Here is a 25,868-nt window from a genome sequence, read left to right as displayed (position 1 = left end):
CTACCCACCAGGGACACCTATCATCTTTGGGAGATATTTCAGAGAATAGGAGAGGAGCTATGATGGAGCCACACAGCTCATTAAACCTGAAAAAAAGCGAAACATCAGCCTGAAGAACAAGTATCTTCAATTCAGCATGTTGATGTCCATATGTACTAGTAATCATCACCAGACCATTTTTGTTCTGTTATGTCCAGGGCCAAAGAAAACCACAAATCCGCTAGCTAAACGCAACAAATATCACATCTAGATCTGAACCCGCTGCCAACCGGACAATCGATCCTTGAAAGTGTACTGTACTGTAGGTAAATTGACCCAGACCCAGATGAACAAGGTCCCCGTTCCGAAAAGAAAAGTCATGTCAGACCCAGATGGCCACCTAAGCCGAGCAAAAGCCAAGCAGAAGTCGAAGAGAGAAGCACCAGATAAGTTAGACAGGCCGAGTCCAAACCATGAACAGATATGCAACGGCAGTGCACAAACACACCAGGTAAGCAGACAAAGCTCGCCCTTCCCAAAGGACCAGGACCAACTCCCCTTACCCAAATCTCACTTCTTCTCCTGCTTAGTAGGACCACCACCGCCACCGCCACCACCACCACTACCACTCGTATCCCCGGTAGTATCAGTATTCCCGGTATCCTCCAGATCCGACCAATCGCTGAACTCCTCCCGATCCGACGAATTGTCCGACTGATCGGCATCGTACGCGCGATCCGGGTCGTCGCGGAGCGGCTCGACGGCGAACAGGTGGGGGTGCACGGCCGCGATATCGAGGTAGGCGGCGCGGCGGGCCATGGGACGCTGGGGCAGGCGGTTACTGTCGCCGCGGCGTGGGACGGAGGCGTACGCGCTAAAGAAGCTGCGGATCACCGGGTGGTCGAGGTCGGAGTCCGAGCTCGAGTCGTAGGGTCGGCGGCGCACGATGGTGTTGCGGGGCGTCTTTGAGGCGGCAACGACGGTCTTCTTGCGGCGGGGGCGGGGGGTGGTGGTCGAGGAGGAGGGCCCCGAGGCGCGGGCACGGGCGGAAGCGGGAGCTGGGTACGGGGTTGCTGAGGTGGTGGCGCCGGGGACGACTTCGGGGCGGCCTAGGCGGATGTAGGTTGTGGTGTGGCGGAAGGGGGTGTTAGGGAGGATGTGGCTGTTGTCTTTTTGCGGGAGTTAGTTGGGGGGGGGACTTTGGTCCTTGGGGAGGGGGGCTTGTGTTTGTGTATAACGCAGGGGAGAAGGGGAAGGAAGACTTACGACCACGCTTGCACGCCTCAGTGTCGCTTGAACTGTTGCTGTGCATCCCACTGCGGACGCGATCGGAGCTCTCGTGCATAGACACGGACTCATCCAGAGACATAGTCTCGGCCATGGACATGGTCGCGTCCCCATCCTCAGAGTCGCTCGACGTCTGGGCCTCAGAGGCCTCGGGCCCGGCGCTCCCACTGCCGGTCTGGTCCTCGGCCTCGTCCTCCATGTCGGTGATGGGAGGCCACAGACGCATCCGCTGGCCGCGGCGCACAGGCTGCGTGTGGATGAGGGTCTGCGCGCCCTCCTCTTCGGACGAGGAATAACTCGAAGACATGGTGTCGGCGTCGGAGATATAGCCGTCTGAGCCAGTGGTGGAGAAATAGGAGGAGGTTGGAGAGGGAGTGTATCCAGGGCCACGCCCGAACAAAAAGGGGAACAAACACATCGTAAATGTCGTCTTGTCGCGCGATCGTAACGTGCAGTCGTGATGATTTGTAAGGATCGAAACTGATTTTGCGTAACGAAATCACTTCTGGACAGTCTGAGGTATGAAGGACGATCGATGAGCGCAGCACGGTTTCATACTTGCTTGCTTGCTGGGCTCACTTACTTGCTCAGACTGTGTCTGTGAGTGTATATCTTGGTTCTGCACGCCAGAGACGGTGAGGTGAAGCCTAAAGGCTACAGTGAAAGGTAGAGATCAAAAGGCTTACAACAGAGGAGGGGAAGAAGACGAGAACAACAGGCTCAGGTGGCAAGTTGATCGATATGAGCATACAAACAGCACCTGTATGCTCGAAAGCGGTGAGACCAAAAGAAACAAAGCCAATAGGTTTTTTTCAGAACATCTCAGAGTCAGCATGGCATTTGTTGGTTGTTCTCCTACATGGTGCACACCCTAGGGCGGCATAGCGGGTTCTTGTGGACTGGGAATCATGAAAGCAGACCTTTTCGGGTGAGTCTGATTCTATATTGCCTCTCCATCTTCAAAGGCATGTTCAGAGGATGAAGTGCTGAATGGGCGAGTATATTCATTTATCTAGCGCGTGGGAGTGAATGGTCAAGGAACCCAAAAGAATGCTCGATGCAATTCTACCATTTATTCTGGTGAGCGAAAACGAAACGACGATATCCCGAACGCCGTAGTTAAAGGCAACCTGTTATGCATATAGTAACAAAGAAGGCTCAGAAATAGGAGAGGAGAAACAGCGTCCGCCAAGACAGTATGGCTGCAGACGCAACTCGAGAGAAACAGACCTGGAGTGAACCTATGGCACCCACAGCCGGACAAACCCTCCAACTTCACGACGGCAAGTCACACAGCTGCCAAAGTTGTTCATCGCCAGGCTCACCCGACAATCCTCACAGATACATAAACACCGACAGGGCCATGTTATGATAGACCGTGGACTGGTCTGACAGATGACACAAGGCGGTCCGCTGGGACCAAGGCCTGATGCTCCCGACTCCCACGTCTGTTCATTTGATGGGGGTTTGTTCAATGACTCCGATCTTTGCGACAGGATGAGCTTCTCCAAGATTTCTGTCTCCTCCTCTGGTGTAGGTTTGCGCTTCTCGTCACCGGAGCTCTGCTGGTTGAGCCGTGAGAAACGCGAGGTAAGCAGAACTTGGGCCCTGTCGCGCTCGACCTGTTGCTGGAACTGGCGACGAGTCATGATCCGACCTTCACGGCCCGCAGCAAGGTGTGCCGCGAGTATACGAGCTTCCTGTCTGCTTTCCTGGTCGCGAGGATCCAGTAAACGGGCAAAGGAGCCAAGATCAACGAGTGTTTCCTGCACAGGAGTGTCTTCACGAGACAACCGACCAGGATACGGGTCTTCTTGTGTGGGAGTCCGGCGTCCATCTGACTCATAAGCTTCCCAGTCAGAGTCGCTAGTTGTTGCCATTGACACAACGCTGGTTGTGTCGTCCCAATCTTCAGCAGAGGGCACATAATCAGGACTTTGATCTTGATTGCCCCATGCACCTCCAGCTCTCCACCAGTCATATAGTTTCTCGTCAAGCCGCCGTTCGTCCGACTCTCCCCAACGGCTAGCATCGACGCTCTCCCGCCGACGCATCTCGGATTCCACATCAAACTCGGAGTTGGCAGGTACTTTGAGCACCCCATCCTCCGACATTATCCAGAAGTCTAGCTTCTCGAGATTGTTCTCCCTTCCCCGATGCTTCTTCTTCCGCTGGCTCCGAACCAACGATTTGAGCCACTGCGGCCGCCTGTTGATACCAATCTTGCTCAGTAGCTTGTCAAAGCCATACGCGGTCCACCGGAGCAAGAAATGGAAGATGGCACGAAAGAACGCGAAAGATTGATAGCACCGAACAACGCCTCGAAATGCGCCGACACCTTCGGATTCATCGTGTGCTCTCGCGGAATGCGAGACGCTGGTCTCGATTTTCTTCTCCCGAGCATATCCAGATTCCCACTCCCACTCCGCAGTGGCTTCCATCTCAAGCTCCTGCAACTCCTCACTTTTCTGGAGGTCGCCGTATACAGAGTCACGGCCTTGCGCACCTGAGTATTTGCGTTGCATAAGCTCGATTTCAGCTAGCCTGTCCCTTTCCAGCCAAGTCATTCTTTGCGCGACTACTCCCCGTCCCTCATTCAAGAAGACTGCCTGCCTGGCAGCAGTCAAGGCTCCATAGCCGATTCTTAATGAGGTGGTGTAGAAGTCATCGTGACGGTTGAAGCGTATGCTCTGGATCTGGTTGGCACCCTGCATATTTTCATGCGCCAGCGAGAATCTCTCTTTCAAGGATAGGTTCTGAGGTGCGTCCACAGGTAGCGAGAAGGCAGTAATCACAAGAGCTAGGGCATAGATAAAGACGCAAATCAATATTCCCAGCAAGATGAAAAGGTGGGGCACAAATCCAACAAGGCAGACTGTCGGTATCCTGAAGACCAGGCTTTCGGTGCCAGTTGATGTACCACCAAATGTGCCCCATGCGATGGCAGACATGAAACAAATCCCCCAGAAAGTCGTGTTAACGAGTCGATATTGACTCTGCTTTCCGAAGACATCAAGCAGATTGGATGTCAAACTATTACAGCAAGAGATCAAAGTGATGAGCAGCAATTCTGGAGAAACGTTCATTCGCTCCAAAGCTTGCGCCTTGCTCAGTGATTGAAGAACGGACTGACCGCCTTCTCCTTTGATGTCCTTCGCAGTACTCTGTTTGGACAGACCGAAGATACCAAGGCCGAGCGACTGACTTATCGTGGATTCTGATTCGGCAAAGGCAAGCGAATGCTCGAAGATAGACATCCCTGCCTCTGTAACAACCGACCTTCCCTGCAATGCGCAACAAAGCGTTTCCACAAAGTGACTTGTACACAGCCGGAGGAAGGCCGGCCACAGGAGCCGGAAGGAACCATATGATATGTCGGAGGCGTTGACAGGGCGGCCCATGTGTACTGCACTACAAGACTGCTCATCCGTTTCCCAAGGGAGCAGTGCTGAGCTGAAAGTATAGAGAAAGCCGCCGTTTCCGGCATAATCAAAAAACAATCGCTTGTTCGGCTTTCCGTACCGAATCAGCGAGTAGTCCGGCGATGTCTGGCATCGGAGAGCACGAAGCAGGGCATGAATTTGAGCGACAAAGAGGACGATGGGTATTATGCGCAGGGCGAATCTCCTGCTCCAATCTAATTGGAGTCGCCGTCGCGTGGATGCGTATATGGTGATTCTATTCAGGACAAGGGACTTGAAAAGGTCAGATGAACTGAATTGCCCAGAGCGACACGAGACCAAAAGTGATGATGTACTTACTACTGTGAAACAAGCTAATGACCACCGGCCGGTCAGATACGAAAAGAACCCACTGAACTTTACAACGGCTTGTACAATGTCGGAGAACTGGGGGAGGCTAGAGTCAGCCTGGGCGGCAGCGTCTGCTACGCTCTCTCGAACAACTTCCGCCGCGGCCTGCGTTGCAAGAACCACTGTATCGCCTTCCGAGCCCGTAGCCGGGGCTGAACCCCAGATGTGTGTCGCCATTTCTTGGAGTCCAGCCATCCTAGCAAACTGTTTTGGTACTATTGAGAACGCAAATGTCTCTGCTTTTGAAAGACCTCGAAGAGGTAAAGAGAGGAGCTCGCGCGGTGTAGAAGACAACAGGGATGTGGCGGTGATCGGAGGAGACGTGTTTAGGGGTTGCGCGGATGATGTTGCCGTTGTCACTGCTGCGGTAGCTTCTGAGAGTATCGACATTATTGAGAAGCTGAACGTCCACAGCGAGACCGGACGATTCTCGACGTGGCTCTCACGGCGGTTTTGTCAGGGAGTGAGCATGCGTGAGCGGGGAAGAGTGCTTCACGGCTTACAGTGCCAAAGGGGAGGGAGGAAGGTACGTAAAGCAGTAAGAGAAGCCAGAAGTCATTAGATCAGCCTCACAATATTAAGAAGGCAGAGTGGCCTGGAGTCATCTTCTATTGTCACAATAGAGCATAGCAAGACCCCAGGCGATGAAATCTGGAGGATCAAGCGTAGTCTCCGGACTCCGTTATACGTACGTGGACAGCCCGCGGCATGTTGAGTCCAAGCCGCCGCGGTCCAGTATCCGGCGCTAACCTAAATCAGGACAACGCACATGTCACTGGACAGTCAGCACGTGCCACAGGTAACTGACTATACCAGGCTGGCAAGCAACAACAACCTACCTCATAGATAATCGAACACATATGCCCTGAAGTGTAGAGTATACCAGCTTTAACTTTAGCGTTGATCTTCTAAGCCATCCATTCTATGGATGGTCTGGTGTCGTGCTTGAGCTGAACATGAATGTATATACATACATACTGTTCGTGCCGCTGGCTCGCAGTAGCACAGCGATAAACGATAAAAATGCAGCAAAACAACAGTGTTGAAAACATGTGTTGAATTTATAGCTTAGTGATCATCATCTAGTAAATCACTCCAGTCTAGAACAGAGATCGAGTATCTACTGACACTAACTAGCACTCCACAATTCATAGTAGTTGATTGGGCTGCCTTATACAAACTATTTTCTATGCCCCACAGTGGCTAGTCCAGACGGGCATACCATACGAATACGAGGCGAGTTTCGACCATAGACCCTTTTTTAGTATGCAAACCTTCTTGGTGACCCCAGCTCGGTTCCGACTACAAGTACATCCATTTCCACCAGAACTGAGAGAAAATGAGCATCTTTCCACGGATCCTTACTTTCGAGACCTGCAAACATGTCAAGGCCTACCAAAGAGGACTTAAACGACTTGAGGGCACCTGACGAACATGGTCTGCCCCCGTATTCTCTCCACCCCGATGGCGTCGACAACAATCTGGCCAATGAGATAGGGGATGTTCAGGGTGAGTCTTTGCAGGACCATCACTTCCGTATATAGTCGTTTGACATGAGACTTCCCTTGACCAAGCCGATGGACGCATCGATGTCGATCTCGACTCCGTGTTCGCCAAAACCCTCGCTCAAATCATCGAAGCTCAGCAAGAGGACATCCACAATCCGCCACCAGACTACTTCGACGAGCATTCAAAGCAGCCTGAACCGGTGATCTGCGATATTCAACTCAACATTGTGATCCAAATAGTAGGTAGCCGCGGAGACGTTCAGCCGTTCATTGCGTTGGGAAATGAATTGCAGAGATACGGACATCGCGTCCGCATTGCCACTCATGATGTGTTTAGGACCTTTGTGACAGAGCACGGGCTGGAATTCTTTCCCATTGGGGGCAATCCGGCAGAACTGATGGCGTTTATGGTTAAAAATCCCGGATTGATCCCGCAAATGAAGAGCCTGCGTGCTGGCGAGGTGCAGAAAAAGAGGACTATGGTGGCTGAGATGCTCGACGGCTGCTGGAGATCATGTATCGAGGACGATCCAGTCACACAGGTACCATTTGTGGCCGACGCTATTATTGCAAATCCGCCCAGCTTCGCCCATATACATTGTGCACAAGCTTTGAGTATTCCGGTTCATCTTATGTTCACCATGCCGTGGAGCAGCACGAGGGCTTTCCCGCATCCTCTTGCCAACCTTCGTGCTTCAGAAATGAACCCCACGACTGCGAACTGGGTGTCATATGGAGTTGTAGAATGGCTGACCTGGCAAGGGTACGTGTTCTGAAAGAAAGTGGCTGAGATTCCGGCTAATAGTGCTCATTGTAGATTAGGGGACGTGATCAATCGATGGCGAGCTGGTATCGACCTGGATCCTATCCCACTGTCGGAGGGACCCAGCCTTGCAAAGACCTTGAAGATACCTTTCACATACTGCTGGTCCCCAGCACTAGTACCTAAACCACGAGATTGGCCGAGTCACATTGGTACGTTTGCCGGTCGGATACAGTATACGCAAAACGAATTATAACACTCGGTACAGATATATGTGGATTTTTCTTCAGAAATACACCATCATACAGCCCGCCCAGGGAACTACTCGATTTTCTGCAGTCAGGCCCAGCTCCCATCTATATCGGTTTCGGCAGTATTGTCGTTGATAACCCCCGGCAATTGACGAGGACCATCCTCGACGCAGTCAGAAGTCTTGGCGTTCGTGCTATCATCTCACGTGGATGGAGTGATTTAGCAGGGGATTCGAACCAGAACATCTTCTACATTGATGATTGTCCGCATGAGTGGCTTTTTCAGCATGTTGCTGCAGTCGTACATCATGGTGGCGCGGGTACCACGGCATGTGGCCTTGCTCGTGGGCGGCCAACCGCTATTGTTCCTTTCTTTGGGGAGTGAGTCAACTCCGGTAGGGTTCGTCAATCTACCATCACTAACATGATATTATGTCAGTCAACCTTTCTGGGGTAACATGGTAGCCCGTGCTGGCGCGGGTGCCAGACCCATTCCCTACTCTCGCCTCGACTCAAAGAACCTGGCAGATGCCATACGACTTTGCCTCACACCGGAGGCAGCAGCAGCGGCTCAGCAAATTGCAACTAAGATGCGAGCCGAGTCTGGCGTCACTGCAGCTGTTCAATCGTTCCATCGCCATCTGCCTTTAGAGCGAATGCGTTGCCATGTAATGCCTAATCACGCTGCTGTCTGGACGTGTGTCAAATCGAAACGAAAAATCTATCTATCCAAGCCAGCTGCTCAAATCCTGATCGAAAAGTCGATGATCGACGCCAAAGACATTAGAAGGTCTGCTTATGCTTCCTAATATGCCTTGTAGATTCGAAGGTGATCTGCCGAGTTGCAAGTATGTTGACATTGTTTTCGAACTAGCCATGAAATCAACCCAATCTTCATTGAGAATCGCCGCTGGGACCCCCTCACGGGGATGATATCCGCCTCGACAAGTACAGGGTACGACATGCTCAGATCGAGCGGTGGGATGCTCTACAAGCCATACAAGGAATACAAGCGCAGCCGCTCCCCTAGACCCCCTACAGACCCCCTGAGCAGAAGCACGTCCTCCGTTACGAGCTCCACAGCATCAATTGCACACCTAAGCGTCGGCGAAACCAACTCTCGTGTTTCCAGAAAGAGCGGAAAAAGCAGGGAGATGCAACCAAGTTCGTTGGTCACCGCAGGCAACGTAGCCGGTGCGACTTTGAAGGAATTTGGCAAGTTTACCGGTTCTTACTTCAAAGGCGTGGTGGTGGACATCCCGCATGCCGCAGCAGAAGGGTTCCGCCAGGTCCCCCGACTCTATGGAGAAGAACCGAAGAATTATGGCACAGTAAAGGACTGGAAGTCAGGGGCTGTGATGGGTGGCCGAAATTTCGTGGATGGAATGGCAGATGGCTTCACGGGGTTCTTCACACAGCCCATCAAGGGAGCCAAAGAAGAAGGGGTACTGGGCGCTGTGAAAGGGTTTGCTAAAGGCACTATTGGACTGGCGACGAAGGTTCCTTCTGGTAAGTAAATGATTGCTCGCGCGCAAGCTCTGATGAGATACCAACTCGTGCAATGGAGAAAGCTGACTCGTTATGGGCGTAGCTGGAATCGGACTGGTGGCATACCCATTCCATGGCATTGCCAAAACGGTCGAAGGACTCGCCAAGTCGAAAACCAAAAAGCTCATCGTCAATGCTCGTCTTCGAGATGGTCTGTATATCGTACAACGGGCTCATTTGACGCAGGAGCAAGAGGCGGAGGTGGTCCAGGATTTTCAGGCTCTTGCGCGCTCCCCGGTGAACTGAGGCAGATGCAGTTCCACCTCACACCTATAGCATTTTGATTATATGGCCATGTCGCGACACAAGTCAGGTTTATCAGTGAAAGAGCTTGCACATGACCTTCATCACCCGACAACAGGCTAAAGACTTCAAGCTCCGCTCAAGAGGATATTGATGTTCTAGCCCAAGGAGGAAGTCATCGCCCGATTTGTGGTAGAAGCGAGTATCTTCAGCCGGACATTGCTCCTAGCGCCCCGGCAAATAGATTAATCTCATTATCTTCAACTCCCTCCCGAACCACTCTTGCCCAATCATTCTCACGAATGTCTCGGCATGCTCGCTACTGTCAAAGCTTCATTTCACTCTTCACTCCACTCTGCTCGCCAACAAGGGTCAATCATCGCCCAATGCAAAAGAACGTGCCTGAACCGAGGACGTCGAGGAGAATGCACTTGTCGACGCTCTCAATGCATGGGTTAGTCGGGAGGCACTCAATATGGTAGTTATAAAAGCTAGGTAAAACCGCTCGCTCTCTGGGCAAAGTCAAGCTTCATCCTCTCGAGCACCATGAAGATCTCTCAATTGCTTTGCTTTGCGGGTCTGCTTGGCGCCTCTGTCGCGTCAAGTAGACTGGACAAAAGATCAACAGTGAGCGAAATTCTGACGGATATCGAGGACGCTACGACATGTGCTGCGTGTGAGGTGAGCAAGCTTTTATCAGCATGGCTTCCTAGTGGTCTTGAACATTAAGCTGAATTGGCTCCAAGGCCTTGCTGGTTGTTCTCCAAGCGCTTGCTCACTTGGGCAACGATGACTTCGTGGATGTCATCACTGAGGTTTGTATCTTGGCTGAGGTAGGCGAGTCTCCATCGTCATCCAAAGAGCTCTACTGATGTAGATAAGGTCGACGACGACGATGTTTGCGAGGGTGCAATCTCGCGCGAAGGACCTATTCTGGCTCACGATCTTCGTAACATGGACGTCCCTTCCAAGACGGCAGTTCTCTTTTGTACTACCATCTTTGGACTTTGCGACTATCCGGCTGTGGCCGAATACAATGTTGAATTTCCTTCTGCCAAGCCAGCGAACGCGTCTCGGCCTGCTTCAAGTGGAGAGACCCCTCTGCAAATCGTCCACATCAGTGATATCCATGTTGATCTTTCTTATGAAACCGGTGCAAAGTATGTCCTTTAACCCTACGCCTCCTACCTTTTCACCCGACATTTATGCTGACCTTGATCTGTTTTTAGCTACAACTGTACCAAAAACATCTGCTGCCGCCCGTATACCGCTTCAGATGAGCCTGGATCGACGGACTATCCTGCAGGGGAGTATGGAAACCACAACTGCGACGCCCCTCTCACTTTGGAGGAAAGCATGTACGCAGCTATTCAAGAATTGGTCCCGGACGCCTCTTTCACGATCTTCACGGGTGACGTCGTCGAAGGCGCTGTGTGGCTCGTCAACGAGACTGAGGTAACCAATGATCTCAACGACGCCTACAAGACCCGAATGCCCAACTATCTCAACCTCGTCTACGGTGTCACCGGTAACCACGATACTGCGCCTGTAAATTCCTTCCCAACGTCGGACATCGACACTACGATCTCCAGCCAGTGGGCCTACGACACCCTGTCGGCCGATTGGAGCCAGTGGATTGGATCTACCGCTGCCAGCACTGCGGACGACTATGGCTCCTACTCGGTCAAGTACTCCGGCGGCAACCTCCGCATCATCTCCTTCAACACCAACTTCTACTACAAGGAGAACTTCTGGCTCTACGAGCAGACCATGCTGACCGACCCGAACGGCCAACTCGCCTGGCTAGTCAGCGAACTGGCCGCCGCCGAGACGGCCGGAGAGCGCGTCTGGCTGATGGGCCACATGCCGATGGGCTCGGGCGACACCTTCCACGACGGCTCCAATTACTTCGACCAGATCATCCAGCGGTACGAGGCAACCATCGCCGCCGTCTTCTACGGCCACACCCACAAGGACGAGTTCGAGATCGCCTACTCGAACTACACCGACCAGACCGCCGCCACCGCGACTATGATGTCGTACATTGCCCCCGCGCTGACCCCGACCTCCGGCAACCCGACCTTCCGCGTCTACTCGGTCGACCCGGTCACCTTCGGCATCCTCGACTTCACCGTCTACATCGCCAACATGTCCAGCCCCAGCTACCAGGAGAAGCCCGTCTGGGAGAAATACTACGCCGTCAAGGAAACCTACGGCGCCCTCCTCGACCCACCCGTCACCGACAGTGCCGCCGAGCTCACCCCGGCGTTCTGGCATAACGTCACCGCGCTCTTCGAGAGCGACGACGCCGTCTTCCAGGACTACTACGCCCGCAAGAGCCGCGGCTGGGACGTCTCCTCGTGCACCGGTGACTGCAAGACCGACGAGATCTGCCAGCTGCGCGCCGCCGAGGCGCAGTACAACTGCGTCGAAATCACGCCCGGGATCAGCTTCAAGAGGAAGCGAGACACAAGCTCCAGCTCGTCGGTCGCGCAGGAGAGCCCGTGCGGTGAGTCGGTTGTCGGGAATATTTTCTCGAACTTCGACGGCGCGGTCGAGGCGTTGATCCAGGCTGCGCAGGCGAAGCTGGGGTCGAGCTTCATGAATACCACTGTTAACTCGACAGTTGTGTAGTGTGCTATGGCCATACGGGTCAGATTAATCATCACGCAAGTAATCAGTTGACGTGTCTATGGCTGACTGAACCAACATGATGGCCTGGTAAGTCATATAGCAGTAGTTCAAGTATCTTTCATTTCACTCGAATCTCCTATTTGTATATATCGGTACAATTTACGTCAATTCAAGGTCCAAAGGTCTATATTTCAGCTTTTGCTACCTGTCATCGCGAGCTATACTAATTGGATAACTTCCTGCATCTTTCAATCGTTGCCCAATCCACTCACTACACCTTAGGAACTTCCCGGGACTTCTGTCTTGTCAGAGCTCGTTGGCGACATTGGGGCTTTATCAACCTCCACCATCTCTTTATGCTCGATGTGGGGAACGTCATGTTCCAGCTCACCAGAACCTTTCGAGCGATCATATGTCCACGCATGGCCCGTGAGCAACTCCAAGTCTCGCGCGATAACGCCCTCCTCATCTGCTAACGCGATACGCTGTTTCCATGCATAGTCACTCTCGCGGGAGCTGCGATTCACACAGGATCTGAGGTCGACCAGAAACACCCGAAGAAAGGGGGCGCTGCTCTCGTCGTCATCCTCATCCGGGTCCGTGATATAACACACGTCGAAGTCCTTCAGACTGAGATGATCCGTCCGCACGCCCCAATCCTGAATCGTCTGCACGATGTGCAGGACATCGTCGCAGGCGGCACCCCAGAGGCTATTCGGCAACTTCTGACACAGATCACAAAAACTGCACCCTTGAAGACACTGCTGCAGATACCCATGGCACGTGCCTGTCTTGATATACTCCCCGTCGTCTGCCCTGACCTCCCACGTCGCCAAGACGCCACCGTAGAACCGCGGGATGATCTTGCCCTCCAGCAGACGTAGGCGGTGCCAGACCGCCAATTCGTTCGCCAGGCTCCGCTGCACGAGCCCCTCGAGGTAGATCTCCTTGTGCGCGGGCGCCCAGCTCAGGTGCTGGAAGCGCGGGTTCTCGTTCTGCGAGAGGAGGTCCACCGCGATGTGGCTTTCCTGCTGGCAGAGGTATTCGTGGTAGTTCCGCTCGACCGCCGCAGCCCAGTGCGCGGCGTCGGTTTTCCTGCGCCCCAGCTTCTTGGTCCGGGCCTCGCCCGCGCAGCGTCGGTCGAACAGTTTCAGAAACATGGGCGAGGCCATCTTCCCCAGCGGCGGGTCCACGTTGATCAGCAGCACACAGGCCATCTGGTTCTCGACTTCGTACACGTCGAGGACTTTGGCGTGCATGACGGTGACCTGGTCGGCGCGGGGGCTGGTCGGGTGTAGTTTGATTTCTTGGCCTACATGATAAGGTAATTCGCTTCGCGGGGTCAGTTATTTGTTTCTGGTGAGTTAGGAAGAGAGGATGCTTACCTTGGCTTGGCTGGGTTCCGGGGGATGTCGGGGTCACCCTTGGTTGGTGTGGGTTCCATCTGAATCGGGGTGTTGCTTGACATTGACATTGAATAGAGTGTTCCGGTAGACTGCCTTGATGCAAGCAAGGAGTGATGATCGATAAGAATAGGTCGATGAGGTGGAGTGCGATTGATTGAGGTTTGTGTCGGTCATTGATGATGTCTCTGTTCCGGTCGTCGATGGGTTCACATTTACTGTCCTTGGGTTGGATTGCAGCGGAGGAAGTTGCGACCTGGTTTGGAGTGCTGGATGGATTCGAAGTTTGGTGGTATCTTTTCCACAGGCTAGTCAAGCGTCTCTACTGCTTCAACAATCACAGATTTATATGAGTAAGTAGTGTCTACGAGCGAGGTAGTCCCGTAAGCAAAGTGGTTTCTCTAAGGCAGTTTCTATAAGCAATGCGATCTCTGCAAGAATTTTATACAAAGGTATTTCACTGTCATAAATTGAATAAGCAAAGTAGTTTAAGCAAGTCAAGTAGGCCTTCTATTATAAGAAAACATTATGAATCATGATAAATTACTTGAGAAACCAATTGGAATAGGCGAAAATCCTGTAACCCTTCCAATTAAAAAAAACTGTCAATCACTTCCTTGGAGAACCCAGCACATACGCGCTCCGCGACAACCCGTGGACATTCTCACGTGGAAACTGCAATCTAAAGAACGATGACAACTGCCTCACCTTCCACCGCATCTGCCGCGGATGCAATGCCAGACCCACCGAGATTGCGGGGCCTGGGGGATTTCCGTGCGGGGGCGTTTCTTTACTTCAGACAGACTCGTGACCTTCGTCAAACTCACTCATTGCATCTCCCAAGCGTCACCCTTTCACCATGACGATCCTTCTAACGCAAAACCTGGGCAAGATCCGCGGGCGCGATAGCAACAAAGTGACCCAATTCCTAGGCATTAAATACGCCACTCTGAGCGACAGACTTGCAGACGCCCAACTCATTGAAACCCGCGACGGGGACGTGCTCGACGCGACCAAAGATGGGTAAGTCATTCTGCTCAATGGCTGGATTTCGTTGTGCAGCGGACTGACCGGCAACGCACTCCTCAAGCCCGACGGCGCTGTCTCCGTCGTTCGGATGCGACCTGGAGCTCAGCATCGTGCAGCATACCCTGCCCAAGAAGCCTCTTCCCCAATCCGACGTCGACTGCCTGAACTTGAACATTGCGACTCCAAGCGACGCCACGACCGATGCTCGTCTACCGGTCTTTGTTTTCATCCACGGCGGCGGGCTGTTCATCGGGGCCAATTCCTGGCCGCAGTTTGATCTCGAGCGGTTGGTTGCGCTGTCTGTGTCGAACGGGCTGCCCATTGTCGCAGTGTCGATCAAGTATGTTTGTTAGCTGGTCAGTGGCAAGATGCGTGTGTGCTAACTAGCAAAGCTATCGACTGGGCATGTTCGGGTTCATGACCTCAGAGGAATTGAGGAATGCCGGCTACAAAGCGAACAATGGCCTGCGAGACCAGCGCGTCGCCCTGGAGTGGGTGCGCAGGCACATCAGTGACTTTGGCGGGGATCCGGACAATATCACTCTTGCTGGGATGAGCGCCGGCGCTGGTATGTACTGTACTTGACTTGTGTGTGGCTGTTGGCATAGTTGACTGAGAGTCGCAGCATCTGTCGCCTGTCATCTCGAGTCTGAAACGCCTCTTTTCAAACGAGCCATCTTGATGAGCGGGAATCGCTTTTTCTCGCCCAGCTTACCCTACGAGAGTCATGAGAAAAGCTACGAGCAAGCGATGGCAGCATTGGGCTTGGCGGATGCCTCACCAGAAGAACGCATTGAGGCCTTGCTGAAGACTCCTGGCGAGGAGTTGGTCGCGAAGGTCCCTCCGTCCATAGCTCCGACATTTGCAGTGGATGGAGACCTGGTTCCATCCGCGATTACTTACTCACAGCTGGCGGACAGAACTAACCACATCCCCAAAGGCAAGGACTGGTGCCAGGACTTGATGGTTGGCGATGCGCAGATTGATGTAAGTGACAATCTTAATCTAGTCCGATGTTGTGCATGCTGAACCGACAGGCCAATATCATCCACGCCATTAGGTCTGATCTCAAGAACGGATGCGCCGAGCGTTTCTTCAGGTGTCTTACAACCGTCCTTGCCACGCAACCAGAAGTCGCAGAACAGATCTCGGTCAAGTACGGCATAACTAAGGATTTAAATGACGAGGATGCGTTTCTTGCGATCCTCGACTTCTTGAATGACGTTTGGATGTTCGCTCCTTCATTGGCATCTGCAAAAGGCTGGAAGGGACGCGCATTTGTCTACTACTTTAACGAAGGCAACCCATGGAATGGCGCTTGGAAAGGCCGAGCTGGGCACATTCTAGACCTTGCCTACCTCTTCCAGAACTTCCGTGAGTCTATGTCGCCTGCACAACAAAAAGTCGGCTCTGCGATTGCAGAGGACTTCTTCAAGTTCTGCCATGGCATCCAGCCGTGGCCTCCTGTCGTTGCTGGAGACCTTGAGGGCGGGTTTACTGCGCGAGTATATGGCCCCAGCTCGCAAGAGCCTGCGACCCAGCAAGTCCACCGACCTTTCGGTGGAAAAAGCCAACGTCGAGCCACAATCTTCGACCTTGGTGACAAGGTCTCTCTTGATGATCTCTCGAGAGTCGCTACCATGTTCACTGCAGGGCAGTAGTTGAACGACCGCCCCTGTAAATAGCCCCGTAACGAAAAGATATAACTCATTCAGAATGATAACTCTATCGCTTCCGCTCGAAAAATGCATCCCAACTCCATATGCGTAGTGTCATGATATACTGCCCCCTTGGGGGAACGTCAACCAGACTGGAAGTTCATGCTGTACCCGCCCGTCTTGGGGTCCTGAACGAATTTGAAATTCTCGGTGGAAAGACCAAAGGGCTTCAGGATCCCATTTCCCAGCTGAATCACTCCAGTTAGTATGATGGTAGAAAAAACAACGACGGCGCCGACTTACATCTTTCAGCTTGCCCATCATCTCGGCCATATCCTTCTCGCGGGCCTGGGCGATCCGGTCCGGCAGCTCCCGCAAACCCTTCTGCACCACGCGCCTGTCGTCCGGGGGGAGGTTATCCATGGCCGCCAGTGCCTTGTAGTCCTCCTCGGCGCCTTGCAGGTTGGCCCACCCGCCCAGCTGCATCCGGGCGCGCGCGCGGCGCATCAGCGCCTTCGCGCGGATCCGCAGCACGTCGCGCTTCGTCTGGTCCCGCTGCTGCAGCCGCTGGAGCTGGGCCTCCTCTGCCTCCTGGTCGTCCCCGGTGATCTCCACGACGGCTTCCTCTGTTCGGGGACTATTGCCTTCCCGACTCGTTGCCTCCGTGCTTGTACCCGTCGTTGGGGGAAGCACTTTGTCCAGCCGATCGAGACACGCCGTCGCCGCGTCCACGGAAGCCTTCCAGTCCTCCAGCTTCAGGTAGCAGGCGGCCATGTTGCTGCGCAGCACGGCGACTTCGTAGTCCAGGTAGTTGGGGCAGGAGGCCAGGGCGCGGTCGTAGCAGGTGATAGCTTCGTCGTAGCTGGCGGCTGTGAAGAGCTGGTTGGCTTCGGCTTTGAGGGAGCGGGATTCTTCAAGGAGTTTCTAGGATTCAGGTCTGTTAGGACTGGATGTGATGGCGAAGGTAGTGGTGGTGGTGGTAGTGGCTATACTTACCGTCTCCTCGTCGGCGGGGAAGCGGGCGTCATGGAAGACGTCCTCTTCGTCTTCGCTGTCGCTGGCGCTTGCCCTCTTCCCGTCTTTTGACATTTTGAGGATGGTGCCGAGCTGTGCAGGGGTTCTTCCGATTCTAATCCTGGAGCAAGCTTGAGCTTGGAGATGGGCGGTCCCGCGGCGGCGGTCGGCCGGCGGGGCTAAGACCAGCAGTGCCAGCCTGAGGCACCAACGGTCCCTTCCCCCCGCTATCGATAGCCGATATCGAATCATTGTCGCAAGTGCGGAGAAATCGACCACCTCAACTCAATTAGATTCCTTTGACTGCGGCCTGACTTTCAGCATTGCTTTTGGGAAAAACCAGCACACTCCCGTCCACCATGTCTGCTTCCACCCCTGAGTAAGTCAGCTATCACACTGCCGTATTTCCTCCTACCGATTGATCTGACTGGCGATGTGAAGATTACCCCGCGTGCGGGCATGTCTCTTCGACATGGACGGCCTCCTAATCGATTCAGAGGACATTTACACCGAGATCACCAACACGGTGCTGCAGGAGTACGGCAAACCGTTGCTTCCGTGGTCGGTCAAGGCCCAGCTCCAGGGCCGTCCTGCTCCTGAAGTAAGCCCCCCCCCCCGGGTCCCCTATCCCCAAACAACGACAACAAACAAAACTAACCCCCGGGCCCCCACGCCCCTCACCACCGAAAAGGCAGGCCGGATCTTCCACGACTGGGCGCAACTCCCCATCACGCAAGACGAATATATCGCCAAAATCACCGCGCTGCAACTAGCGCGCTTCCCCACCACCAAACCGCTCCCCGGCGTAGAACGCCTGCTGGAGACGCTAGTCGCCACGCAATCCACATCGCACCCCGTCCACATCGCCCTGGCCACCTCCTCGCACGCCAGAAACTTCCACCTCAAGTCCTCGCACCTGAGACAGTTGTTCGCGGCCTTCCCGGAGCACCAGCGCGTCCTGGGCGATGACCCGCGCATCGGTCGGGGGCGCGGGAAACCCCTTCCGGATATCTATCTGCTCGCGCTGGAGACGATTAATGCCGGGTTGCGGGAGAAGGGGGAGAGGGAGATTACGCCCGCGGAGTGTTTGGTGTTTGAGGATGCAGTGCCCGGTGTCGAGGCGGGGCGGCGCGCGGGGATGCAGGTCGTTTGGGTGCCGCATCCGGGGCTTTTGGAGGCGTATGCCGGGCGCGAGGAGGAGGTGTTGGCGGGGTTGACGGGGGAGCATAAGGAGGAGGAGAAGGGGGAGGCCGAGAAGGAGGCCGAGGAGTTGGTCGCGGAGCGCGAGGGCCAGCGCCAGGATAATGGGAATGGCACGCCGGGGAAGTTGGGCGATGGGTGGGGGGTGTTGTTGTCCTCGTTGGAGGATTTTCCCTACGAGCGGTTTGGGATCGTGCCTGCTTCTGCTCCTGGTGCTGGTGCTACTCAGTAGACTTTTTTCGGTGTTTGTTCTAACGAGTCGGATTCTGGTCGGATCTTAGCTGAAGAGCCAGACCCAGGGCCAGGGCCAGGGCCAGATCTACGCAGCTCCGCGGGGAGTGGAGTTTATCGGCTTTGCATTAAAGAATAACTGCATCAGAAACGAAGAAGCAACAAGAAGAAGAAACGAGTCTGCAATTTGAATTTGGGGAGCAGGAAGGAAAACACGAGCGAAAAAAAACGTACTTTCGTACCGGAAAGCCTTTGTCATCTGTACATCGCTGCCCATGGGCTTTGCATCATACACACAAACCCCTTGGCGCCATTCTCGCAGCGATCGTCCTTGCGTCCCTAAGGACCTTTACATCTGGGCATCGTCGCGGGTCTGTGTGCAAGACACAAAAGATAAAGATACAAAATTAGAGTAGAAATCACATTCAAACGGAGCACCTATCATTCCTCGTTCTCAAGCAGGTCCGTCCGTCCCATGGTGGATGGGTAGTCTTGAGCCAAACTTGCAGCTCCCACGGTTCTCAACTCTCCCTCCCATCCACCATGGGACAAACAGGCCTGTTCGTTTACAAAAGCAAAGAAGCAAAACAACAAAGCGCAACGCATAACCACCAAACTCCTAGAACCTGAGAAAAGCGAAAAGCAAGCAAGCACCACAAAAAGATAGCAACTGAGCAGCAAGCAACGAAACACCTGAAACCTGAGAAAAGCAAGAAAGCAACGCAAGAAGCAAAGACTAAATAGCAAGCAGCGAAACCGAAAAGCAAAGCAACGAAACCAAAGATCAAAACCACCTCCGCGAAAGCTGACGACAATCTCTCAGCAAATCCGAACGACAATCTCAGAAGCGAAACCTGAACCATAATCTCAAAAGCGTAAGTCCTCAAAATCCAAGCCGAAAGCAAAGACGACAAAGAGAAAAGGTAGAAATCCAAGCACCAAGATGTACTGGATTGTATGTATGTCAGTGTACCATATGTAAGCAGTAAGCTATTGCTTGCGCTTGCGCCGCTGAGCATCATCCTGAATGCCAGCGTCCGCCTGCTTGCGCTTGTTCCTCGCTTTGTTCATATCCTGAAAGACACCCTGAGCCCTAGCAAGCTCCGATGGGGCGGGCTCACAGAGGGCGGGTCGAGACGAAGGTGGAGCGGCCGGGTTCTGAGGGGCAGCACGTGTAGGCCTAGGGGTTTCAATCCATGCGCAGGAATCAGCGTCCCCTGTGTTCAGATAATCGACGAAGCCCTGTTGGTTGGGGATTATTGTAGGGCCAGCATTCCTTTTCTGCACATCGATCAAGGGGAGGGGAAGCATATAGTCCGGGAGAGGACCCAATGCATTCGTGCTGTTGTCGGAGTCGAACATGTTCGGTTTAGCGACGTCCTGGCCCAAGGCTTGCATCTGTCCGTGCTGGCGGGGTTGGATGGCGCGGCCGGCCGGCACGAGGCTGCTCTGCGCCATGATCATACGAGGATCGACGGTCTGCATGTTGCTCTGGGGAGGAGGTGCCATATTGCCCTGGTTGGGGCCGTTCAAATTCTGAACGTTTGGCTGAAGGCTGCTGCCCTGTGCCATGTTGCCCGGATCAACGTAAGCTGGGTGGATGGGCTGAGCACCGAAAGGAATCAATGGAAGATCACCTAGCCAGGTGTCCATGAGATCCTGGAGGTCTCCAGGCATGTCAGTGTGCGCAGTAGGGGCTGTAGCCATGAAGGGAGGGTTGGGGTCCGCGATGGGGAACAGGGGCTGCGCGTCCGCGTTGGCTCCAGCAGTATAAGAGGGTTCTCCCATGAGGTTTTCAAGATCGTCAAGACCCATTCCTGCGGGAGCAAAGGTGCCTGGGATGACATTCTGCACAGCGGACTTGGCCGCGGGTGCCTTGGGAGTGCTGCCGTTGACTTTGGTGGAGGCATTCCCCTTCTCCGAAGAAAGTCCCGGGGTCGCGAGAGGAGGCGAGGTAGGTGTGCTCTCCAAGTCAATGGACTCGCCTGCGGATTCTTCGTCGTCTGCGGAGTACTCTTCGTTGCCGGAGGCAGGTCCCTCTACCACAGGCGCCTGAGCCAAAGATTGAGCTCTAAGAGCCTCCTCTTGCTCCTTTTTCATGGCCGCCTGTGCCGCCTGAAGCAACTTGGCCTTCTTACCATTCAGGTGTCTATTATCGCGAACGCGGTGGATGCTGCCAAACGGGTCCTCCACGAGAGTATGCAGATACGGAGGATCGAGAAGGTGCTTGACCACAGCCTTGTGGTAGATCATGGCCTCCATCACCTTTGAAAGTCTTTCTTTGAAACTCAACCACCTGGGCGGAAGCGAGAACTTCAAAAACTCATAGAAGAGGAGATCTGGGCCCTGTGTATTACGCCGGATCAGTGCTTCCTGCGAGTCGGTCCGTCAGCAAGATTACAAAGGATCTGGCATTGCCCGAAGAAAGTCTTACCAGTAGGTCCCACGCGGCTTTTTCTAGCACATGCCTGGGGTGGAAGGCGTTGTCCCAGGTGCCAAAGGATCTCTTGCCGTCTTGTGCCCAAGTGTTGTCCATCATCAGATTAGTCAACGCCACCACGATAGCCTTCTTGGCCGCGTGCGTCTTGGGGATGGTATCGTCTTTCTCGATATCGGTATCGGTCTTGTGGTCGGCACGCGCCTCACTCGCGGAATCGTAGATGGTGGCCTGCGGTATGTCGCTGGTTGGGTTGAGAAGTTTGTCAATATCCGGAAAGTTTCCGGGACGGACTCCGCGGGAGTTGGGATCCAAGGAGTTCCAAAAGTTGCCCTTCTGAATCTTGACGCGTTTCGGCTCAGGAGTTGTGTCTGATTCAGACTCTGACCCTCTACCGCCTCTGCCGCCTCTGCCCCCTTTACCTTTCCCTTTTTTATTGTTCTTCTTGCGTTTGGGCCTCAGCGCCTCCAAGTCTTTCTTGTTAAGTTTGGATCTTTTCGCGGGGCGCTCAAGCTCAGCATGACGATCAGCCAGGGAGCTTGAGCTTTCAGCAGCGATGCCTGGGTGACTAGCTGCGGTGTTGCAATTGCTGGATGGAGATTTTAGCTCGTTGACTAATCTCTGCTTGATCTGATGTTATGGGGGAGTGGCATACCTCTGAACAACAGCGTTCGACGCCTCATGCTTACGCTTTCGGTTGTTTTCAACTGCCTGTCTGAGGATTGGGTTGTCCGAGGCGCGACCAAGAGTCTGAGGAGGAGTCAAGAACTGCAACTGCCCAGCTGATGCTGGGTTAGCCGCAGCCATGAAGGGGTTCGACGCCACGGAACTCCAAGTCCCAAATGGCAATTGCTCGGCATTGCTACCACTTGCGAATGTAGAAGCACCTGGAGCTCCGAAGAGATTAGAGTTTGTGTACAGCATACTACCAGGACTCTGCTGCCCGTAGTGGACTCCCACATTGTGTGAAGAGCCGCAAGCAACAGCCTGCTGCAATGCGTAGTTGGATCTCGGGTGGATCAGCTCTGATGAGGGCTGGGTGCCGAGTTCCATCGATGGGTTCTTGGAATCCATATCAGCAGGCCATTCCTCGGGGTCACTGACATCAGTGACGTCAACAATTCTAGCAGAGCTGCCCCAGTGGTTGGGAACTGGCTCATTGGGCTGCACGCGCTGAGCAATTTCGACGCTTTCGATACTGGTCGTCCCACTTCCAGTATGTTCAATATCGTTTGAGCTGCTTGTGGTGGATTCATCACCATTAGATCCAACATCGGCTAGGAGAACGACGTTAGTAAATGGCCACGCTGTGAGATTCAGGTGCAGCCAGTCATTACCTTGGACAAAAGCCATCAATACATCAAACCCCCTTTCATTCATAGATTCGCCCGCAGTGTTGGGCACATCGTTGTCAGGGGCAGCAGCCTCAAGACTTGCATTGATGAAGTTTTTATAGTCCCTGACGGGACCATCGAAGTTCAAAGGGTTGACATCGAGATCGCCGGGTCCATCCGCTCTGTGTGGTGTTAGCTTGGATTAATTCTTGTCCCAGAGATGTCGAAGACTTACTGCCGAGACAGTCCAGGAGGTCCAGAGGGTGTGTTGTTGTCACCATAAAGGTTGAGAGGGTCGATAGCAAGATTGTCACGTCCATCCGCCCTGCGTAGTGTTAGCCTGACTGGATCTTCTTTCCAAGATGTGTCGAAGACTTACTGCAGGAGGGATGTTCCAAGAGATCGAGAGGGTGTGGTGATTTCTTCGTTATCATCACTGTCGAGGTTGATGGGCTCGGTATCAAGATCTCCAGCTCCATCGACCCTGTGTAGTATTAGCCTGGATGGATCTTTTCTTGAGAGCTGTTAAGGACTTACTGCATGAGAGATGATCCAGAGGATCCTGAGAGTGTTGTGGTTTCGTTGTTGTTAGTGAGACTGCGACGCTGTCTGAGCTGTCTGGCAAGACTCAGACGCGCCTTGCAGCGTTTGAGGATCTTTGATCCCAGCATTTGAAAGTCACGCTCCTTAGAGCAGCGTCCTTTCTTCTGTATCCAAAGAGAGAGTTGATGATTTGAGATGAATGTTGAGGATACAAAGAAGGGGGAATGTCAGATAGTGAAGATATGTATTTCACTTTGTGAAGATGTGTTAGAGAGTGAAGACGTGTTCACACGCTCGAAGCAAGCAGGAGATATTGAAGAACAAGAGAAGGTATGTGCGAAGAGATGCAGATTCAAGATTATGTACTTGCAAAGGATGATAATCTTGAGGAAGTTAGAAGTGAAAGAGATGAAGATAGAGGGGTGGAAGGAAGGGGAGAGAGAATGGGGGGAAAGAAGAGGAGGGGATATTAAATAGTAAGTCTGAAATTGAAAAAGAAAAATTGGGGTGCGTCAGTGAATATCAGACCTTGAGGATTTTTAAATTATCAACACATTCACCCAATGTTTGAGGTTTCAGGTGTGATGGCTGATGGAAATTATCTCCCCTGGCAGAGCACTATTCACTTATAACACGACAGCTGCCACCAAAGAACGGTTGGAACAACGAAATAGGAAATCTTCATGCGGCCACTTTGACCTCTTGGGAGATTTTGTGCCAGTAACAGAGGTAGAGCCATAGTCCAATATTTTTTGTGTTGCAAAAGGGCTGACACGGCGCGTTCTTGATGGGCGAACTACAACTCCAGGTTGATAATTTTAGCTATCGGGGCCTAGCCTAGAAGCCTCTGGTAAAGGCCAGGCTGCAGTAGCTTCGAAGATGAATCAATGCTGAACTTCTCCTATATCCCTCCGGTCTGATACTCACATCAGCTCGTCCCGAAGCTGTGCCCCGACGAGGTAGGCTGATGTTGGCCTCGCGCGTCCTAGGTCGAAGGTTCAATTTGATGAGACTCTCTTTCATTAAAGCGCCTCAACTCGTGACTGAATCGGCATTGTTGCTATCGTTCAAGAACGGCATATACCAGACTTTCAGACTCCTGTCAGTCTGCGGATTAGGAGGCAGAATACCGTCGTCAGGTTCGTCCCCAAAGTATCTTTGCCCTGAAGTTGTTGCGGCCACATTGCCCAAAGGATGCACCACAGTACTGCTTACTGACTCTGCATGATGTTAGCAAAGAATCGCGCAACATGCTGTGGCAAGCAGCAACGTAGACTCACCGTCATGAACCTTCCACTCCCATTTCGGTTCCTGTGCTCCAGGATTATACGTGGGGTTCTGCCAAACTCGCATGCAACCATCGGTTCCTCCCGCCCAGATCTCATGCGAATCTCCTTGGCCCGTGGCCACCACGTCGATCTTCATGCGCTGATTGGTGAGAGCCTTGCGCCCTTGCAGCCACCCAAGCAGTTGGCCGGTCACTCGGATATCATAAACCAGGACGCCATCACTTTTGCGTTCAGCGACATAAAGATACCGTCCACAAGGACTCCATAAGAGTTGCGTGACCCCGCGCCCTCCTATGTGAGGATCTGCCTCTGTTTTCGCGATGCTAAACGTTCCCAGAGATTGCCCGCTTCCGTGCGAGTCATAGAGCCCGACGTGTCGCGTAAATGTCCCTGCAGCCAAAATGCCTTGTGCGCTTGTATCGACGGCCAGTGCAGAAACGATGCCCTTCATGCCAACACCACCGCCCACCACTTGTTTGCGCTTACTTGGTATGGTAGGCATCGTTGTGACAGGCCCGTCGTTTCCTGGTCGCGAAACATCAAACAGGCAGATGAGGCTATCGGATCCAGTGAGGAATTGGGTGCCTCCTAAACTAGGTGGATAGATCATTGAGTGGGGTGTAATGAAAGCCTCTGTCATGGGATTGACCAGCGAATAAGACGCCATCTGCATTGGCGCCAAAGCAGATGCCAGTCTAATTGGGTGATCTCTCACGGAGGAGAGAAACAAGGTGGTGGAAGGGTCTTGGAGGGAGAAAAAAGGGTACGTGGCCATAGCATATGTCGGTTCAGCAGAGGCCAGTGTCGAATAGGGTGAGAGGTGGATAGCCGATGATCTCTCTTCAAGTAAGTCTGGTGGCCTACAGAAGAACTGTCAATTCATGCGTTTGAGATTCTTGAGCCACGAGATACTGACAATATATAGCTCCTGATATGATGGTCTGCCGAGTCGGTCAATAACGTAGTTCCATCAGCGGACCTGTGAGATTCCATTAGCCGTGATCTCAAGTGGGAAGGTAAAGAACGTGTTCAGACCATTCGGCACTTTTGATGATATCTGAGTCAGAAAGCCTTGAAGCTGCTTGCGGCGTCCTCTCTATCCGACCATCTTGTTCCTGGCTCAAGGTACGTGTGTCCGTTCGGGGCTTCGGCTCCTCATTTCCCACCTTACTTGAGGTGGCCACACAAAGAGGCTGTGAGGTAGTGGACTCGTACTCAACCATCTTCCTGATATGAAGTTCAGAGCCTGCTTGGGATCGGGCTAGGATGTGCTCCTGATAGGATATAATCAAGCAGGACACATGCTAAGGGCCAAACAGGCGGTATCAATTATGAGTGACTCCAGTCCCAAGAGCTAAGTGATCCAATGCCTGTGAGGATTATAGCACAAGATAGAAGGAAATACTCGCTTCCAGCAATATATTGAATACGGAGGACGTGCTGGAAGAGAATAGATGGATGCAGTTTCCCTGGGTGGAATAAGGGTGGTAGAATTGCTAGTGGAGACTGGTGGCCTTCTCAAGAGAGACACGAAGCAGTGATGGAGTCAGAGCTATGAAGTATGGTCATTTCCGGGAGCTTGTACTATGTATGTCATGTATGTCAGTACCTTAGACTAGATAGTAAAAGTGAGGTCCTTCAGATGTGATATGGTTATCAGATTCCGATAAGCCAATAGTGAGCTGGGGCACGTCAGGGTCACGGG

General features: G+C 53.2%; 10 protein-coding genes across 10 annotated transcripts; 4 read left to right on the top strand and 6 right to left on the bottom strand.

Annotated features, from left to right (window-relative positions):
- Nucleotides 1-111: 111 nt before the first annotated feature.
- On the bottom strand, nucleotides 112-2,113 carry ASPACDRAFT_108842 (uncharacterized protein). Its single transcript, XM_020195328.1, has 2 exons — nucleotides 1,246-2,113; nucleotides 112-1,148 (listed from the first exon to the last, which is right to left on the bottom strand). Exons 1-2 carry the CDS (start codon nucleotides 1,682-1,684, stop codon nucleotides 550-552), a joined length of 1,038 nt encoding a protein of 345 aa, XP_020060709.1. The 5' UTR covers nucleotides 1,685-2,113; the 3' UTR covers nucleotides 112-549.
- On the bottom strand, nucleotides 2,086-5,752 carry ASPACDRAFT_1892407 (putative ubiquitin-protein ligase (Asi3)). The gene is made up of 2 exons (XM_020198666.1): nucleotides 5,028-5,752; nucleotides 2,086-4,961 (listed from the first exon to the last, which is right to left on the bottom strand). Exons 1-2 carry the CDS (start codon nucleotides 5,466-5,468, stop codon nucleotides 2,508-2,510), a joined length of 2,895 nt encoding a protein of 964 aa, XP_020060708.1. The 5' UTR covers nucleotides 5,469-5,752; the 3' UTR covers nucleotides 2,086-2,507.
- A 708-nt stretch (nucleotides 5,753-6,460) lies between these two features.
- On the top strand, nucleotides 6,461-9,394 carry ASPACDRAFT_48908 (putative sterol glucosyltransferase; the record flags this gene model as incomplete). The annotated part of the gene is made up of 7 exons (XM_020202182.1): nucleotides 6,461-6,587; nucleotides 6,653-7,349; nucleotides 7,404-7,561; nucleotides 7,618-7,981; nucleotides 8,040-8,390; nucleotides 8,475-9,109; nucleotides 9,192-9,394. The coding sequence occupies 7 exons, from the start codon at nucleotides 6,461-6,463 to the stop codon at nucleotides 9,392-9,394; spliced, it is 2,535 nt and encodes an 844-aa protein (XP_020060707.1).
- A 543-nt stretch (nucleotides 9,395-9,937) lies between these two features.
- ASPACDRAFT_37926 (uncharacterized protein) lies at nucleotides 9,938-12,025 on the top strand (the record flags this gene model as incomplete). The annotated part of the gene is made up of 4 exons (XM_020200366.1): nucleotides 9,938-10,072; nucleotides 10,138-10,224; nucleotides 10,274-10,551; nucleotides 10,621-12,025. The coding sequence occupies 4 exons, from the start codon at nucleotides 9,938-9,940 to the stop codon at nucleotides 12,023-12,025; spliced, it is 1,905 nt and encodes a 634-aa protein (XP_020060706.1).
- A 278-nt stretch (nucleotides 12,026-12,303) lies between these two features.
- ASPACDRAFT_37925 (uncharacterized protein) lies at nucleotides 12,304-13,493 on the bottom strand (the record flags this gene model as incomplete). Its single annotated transcript, XM_020200365.1, has 2 exons — nucleotides 12,304-13,357; nucleotides 13,411-13,493. 2 exons carry the CDS (start codon nucleotides 13,491-13,493, stop codon nucleotides 12,304-12,306), a joined length of 1,137 nt encoding a protein of 378 aa, XP_020060705.1.
- A 794-nt stretch (nucleotides 13,494-14,287) lies between these two features.
- On the top strand, nucleotides 14,288-16,118 carry ASPACDRAFT_37924 (putative carboxylesterase; the record flags this gene model as incomplete). Its single annotated transcript, XM_020200364.1, has 5 exons — nucleotides 14,288-14,451; nucleotides 14,519-14,797; nucleotides 14,850-15,025; nucleotides 15,083-15,444; nucleotides 15,495-16,118. 5 exons carry the CDS (start codon nucleotides 14,288-14,290, stop codon nucleotides 16,116-16,118), a joined length of 1,605 nt encoding a protein of 534 aa, XP_020060704.1.
- A 140-nt stretch (nucleotides 16,119-16,258) lies between these two features.
- On the bottom strand, nucleotides 16,259-17,204 carry ASPACDRAFT_55854 (uncharacterized protein; the record flags this gene model as incomplete). Its single annotated transcript, XM_020203067.1, has 3 exons — nucleotides 16,259-16,363; nucleotides 16,419-17,039; nucleotides 17,112-17,204. The coding sequence occupies 3 exons, from the start codon at nucleotides 17,202-17,204 to the stop codon at nucleotides 16,259-16,261; spliced, it is 819 nt and encodes a 272-aa protein (XP_020060703.1).
- A 237-nt stretch (nucleotides 17,205-17,441) lies between these two features.
- ASPACDRAFT_1884077 (haloacid dehalogenase superfamily protein) lies at nucleotides 17,442-18,983 on the top strand. Its single transcript, XM_020198361.1, has 3 exons — nucleotides 17,442-17,508; nucleotides 17,571-17,730; nucleotides 17,821-18,983. The coding sequence occupies exons 1-3, from the start codon at nucleotides 17,489-17,491 to the stop codon at nucleotides 18,559-18,561; spliced, it is 921 nt and encodes a 306-aa protein (XP_020060702.1). The 5' UTR covers nucleotides 17,442-17,488; the 3' UTR covers nucleotides 18,562-18,983.
- A 567-nt stretch (nucleotides 18,984-19,550) lies between these two features.
- Nucleotides 19,551-23,002, bottom strand: ASPACDRAFT_37921 (uncharacterized protein; the record flags this gene model as incomplete). The annotated part of the gene is made up of 7 exons (XM_020200363.1): nucleotides 19,551-20,933; nucleotides 20,995-21,586; nucleotides 21,653-22,274; nucleotides 22,335-22,513; nucleotides 22,567-22,656; nucleotides 22,711-22,815; nucleotides 22,869-23,002. The coding sequence occupies 7 exons, from the start codon at nucleotides 23,000-23,002 to the stop codon at nucleotides 19,551-19,553; spliced, it is 3,105 nt and encodes a 1,034-aa protein (XP_020060701.1).
- A 904-nt stretch (nucleotides 23,003-23,906) lies between these two features.
- Nucleotides 23,907-25,156, bottom strand: ASPACDRAFT_48905 (uncharacterized protein; the record flags this gene model as incomplete). Its single annotated transcript, XM_020202181.1, has 3 exons — nucleotides 23,907-24,094; nucleotides 24,155-25,023; nucleotides 25,080-25,156. 3 exons carry the CDS (start codon nucleotides 25,154-25,156, stop codon nucleotides 23,907-23,909), a joined length of 1,134 nt encoding a protein of 377 aa, XP_020060700.1.
- Nucleotides 25,157-25,868: the final 712 nt, after the last annotated feature.

The sequence above is a fragment of the Aspergillus aculeatus genome, assembly GCF_001890905.1.
Source record: "Aspergillus aculeatus ATCC 16872 unplaced genomic scaffold ASPACscaffold_1, whole genome shotgun sequence".
Taxonomy (NCBI): Eukaryota; Fungi; Ascomycota; class Eurotiomycetes; order Eurotiales; family Aspergillaceae; genus Aspergillus; species Aspergillus aculeatus.
The sequence above is the reverse complement of the archived record's forward strand: the minus strand, read 5'-3'. Positions and strand labels throughout refer to the sequence as shown.

What these genes read in the sequence shown, in the direction of transcription:
- ASPACDRAFT_108842 (XM_020195328.1), bottom strand. Translation starts at nt 1,684, where the DNA reads ATGTGTTTGTTCCCCTTTTTGTTCGGGCGTGGCCCTGGATACACTCCC. An exon ending in TGAGGCGTGCAAGCGTGGTC is followed by an intron (nt 1,149 to 1,245) that starts GTAAGTCTTCCT and finishes TCCCGCAAAAAG; the next exon opens with ACAACAGCCACATCCTCCCT.
- ASPACDRAFT_1892407 (XM_020198666.1), bottom strand. Translation starts at nt 5,468, where the DNA reads ATGTCGATACTCTCAGAAGCTACCGCAGCAGTGACAACGGCAACATCA. An exon ending in CATTAGCTTGTTTCACAGTA is followed by an intron (nt 4,962 to 5,027) that starts GTAAGTACATCA and finishes GACCTTTTCAAG; the next exon opens with TCCCTTGTCCTGAATAGAAT.
- ASPACDRAFT_1884077 (XM_020198361.1), top strand. Translation starts at nt 17,489, where the DNA reads ATGTCTGCTTCCACCCCTGA. An exon ending in ATGTCTGCTTCCACCCCTGA is followed by an intron (nt 17,509 to 17,570) that starts GTAAGTCAGCTA and finishes GGCGATGTGAAG; the next exon opens with ATTACCCCGCGTGCGGGCAT. An exon ending in AGGGCCGTCCTGCTCCTGAA is followed by an intron (nt 17,731 to 17,820) that starts GTAAGCCCCCCC and finishes ACCACCGAAAAG; the next exon opens with GCAGGCCGGATCTTCCACGA.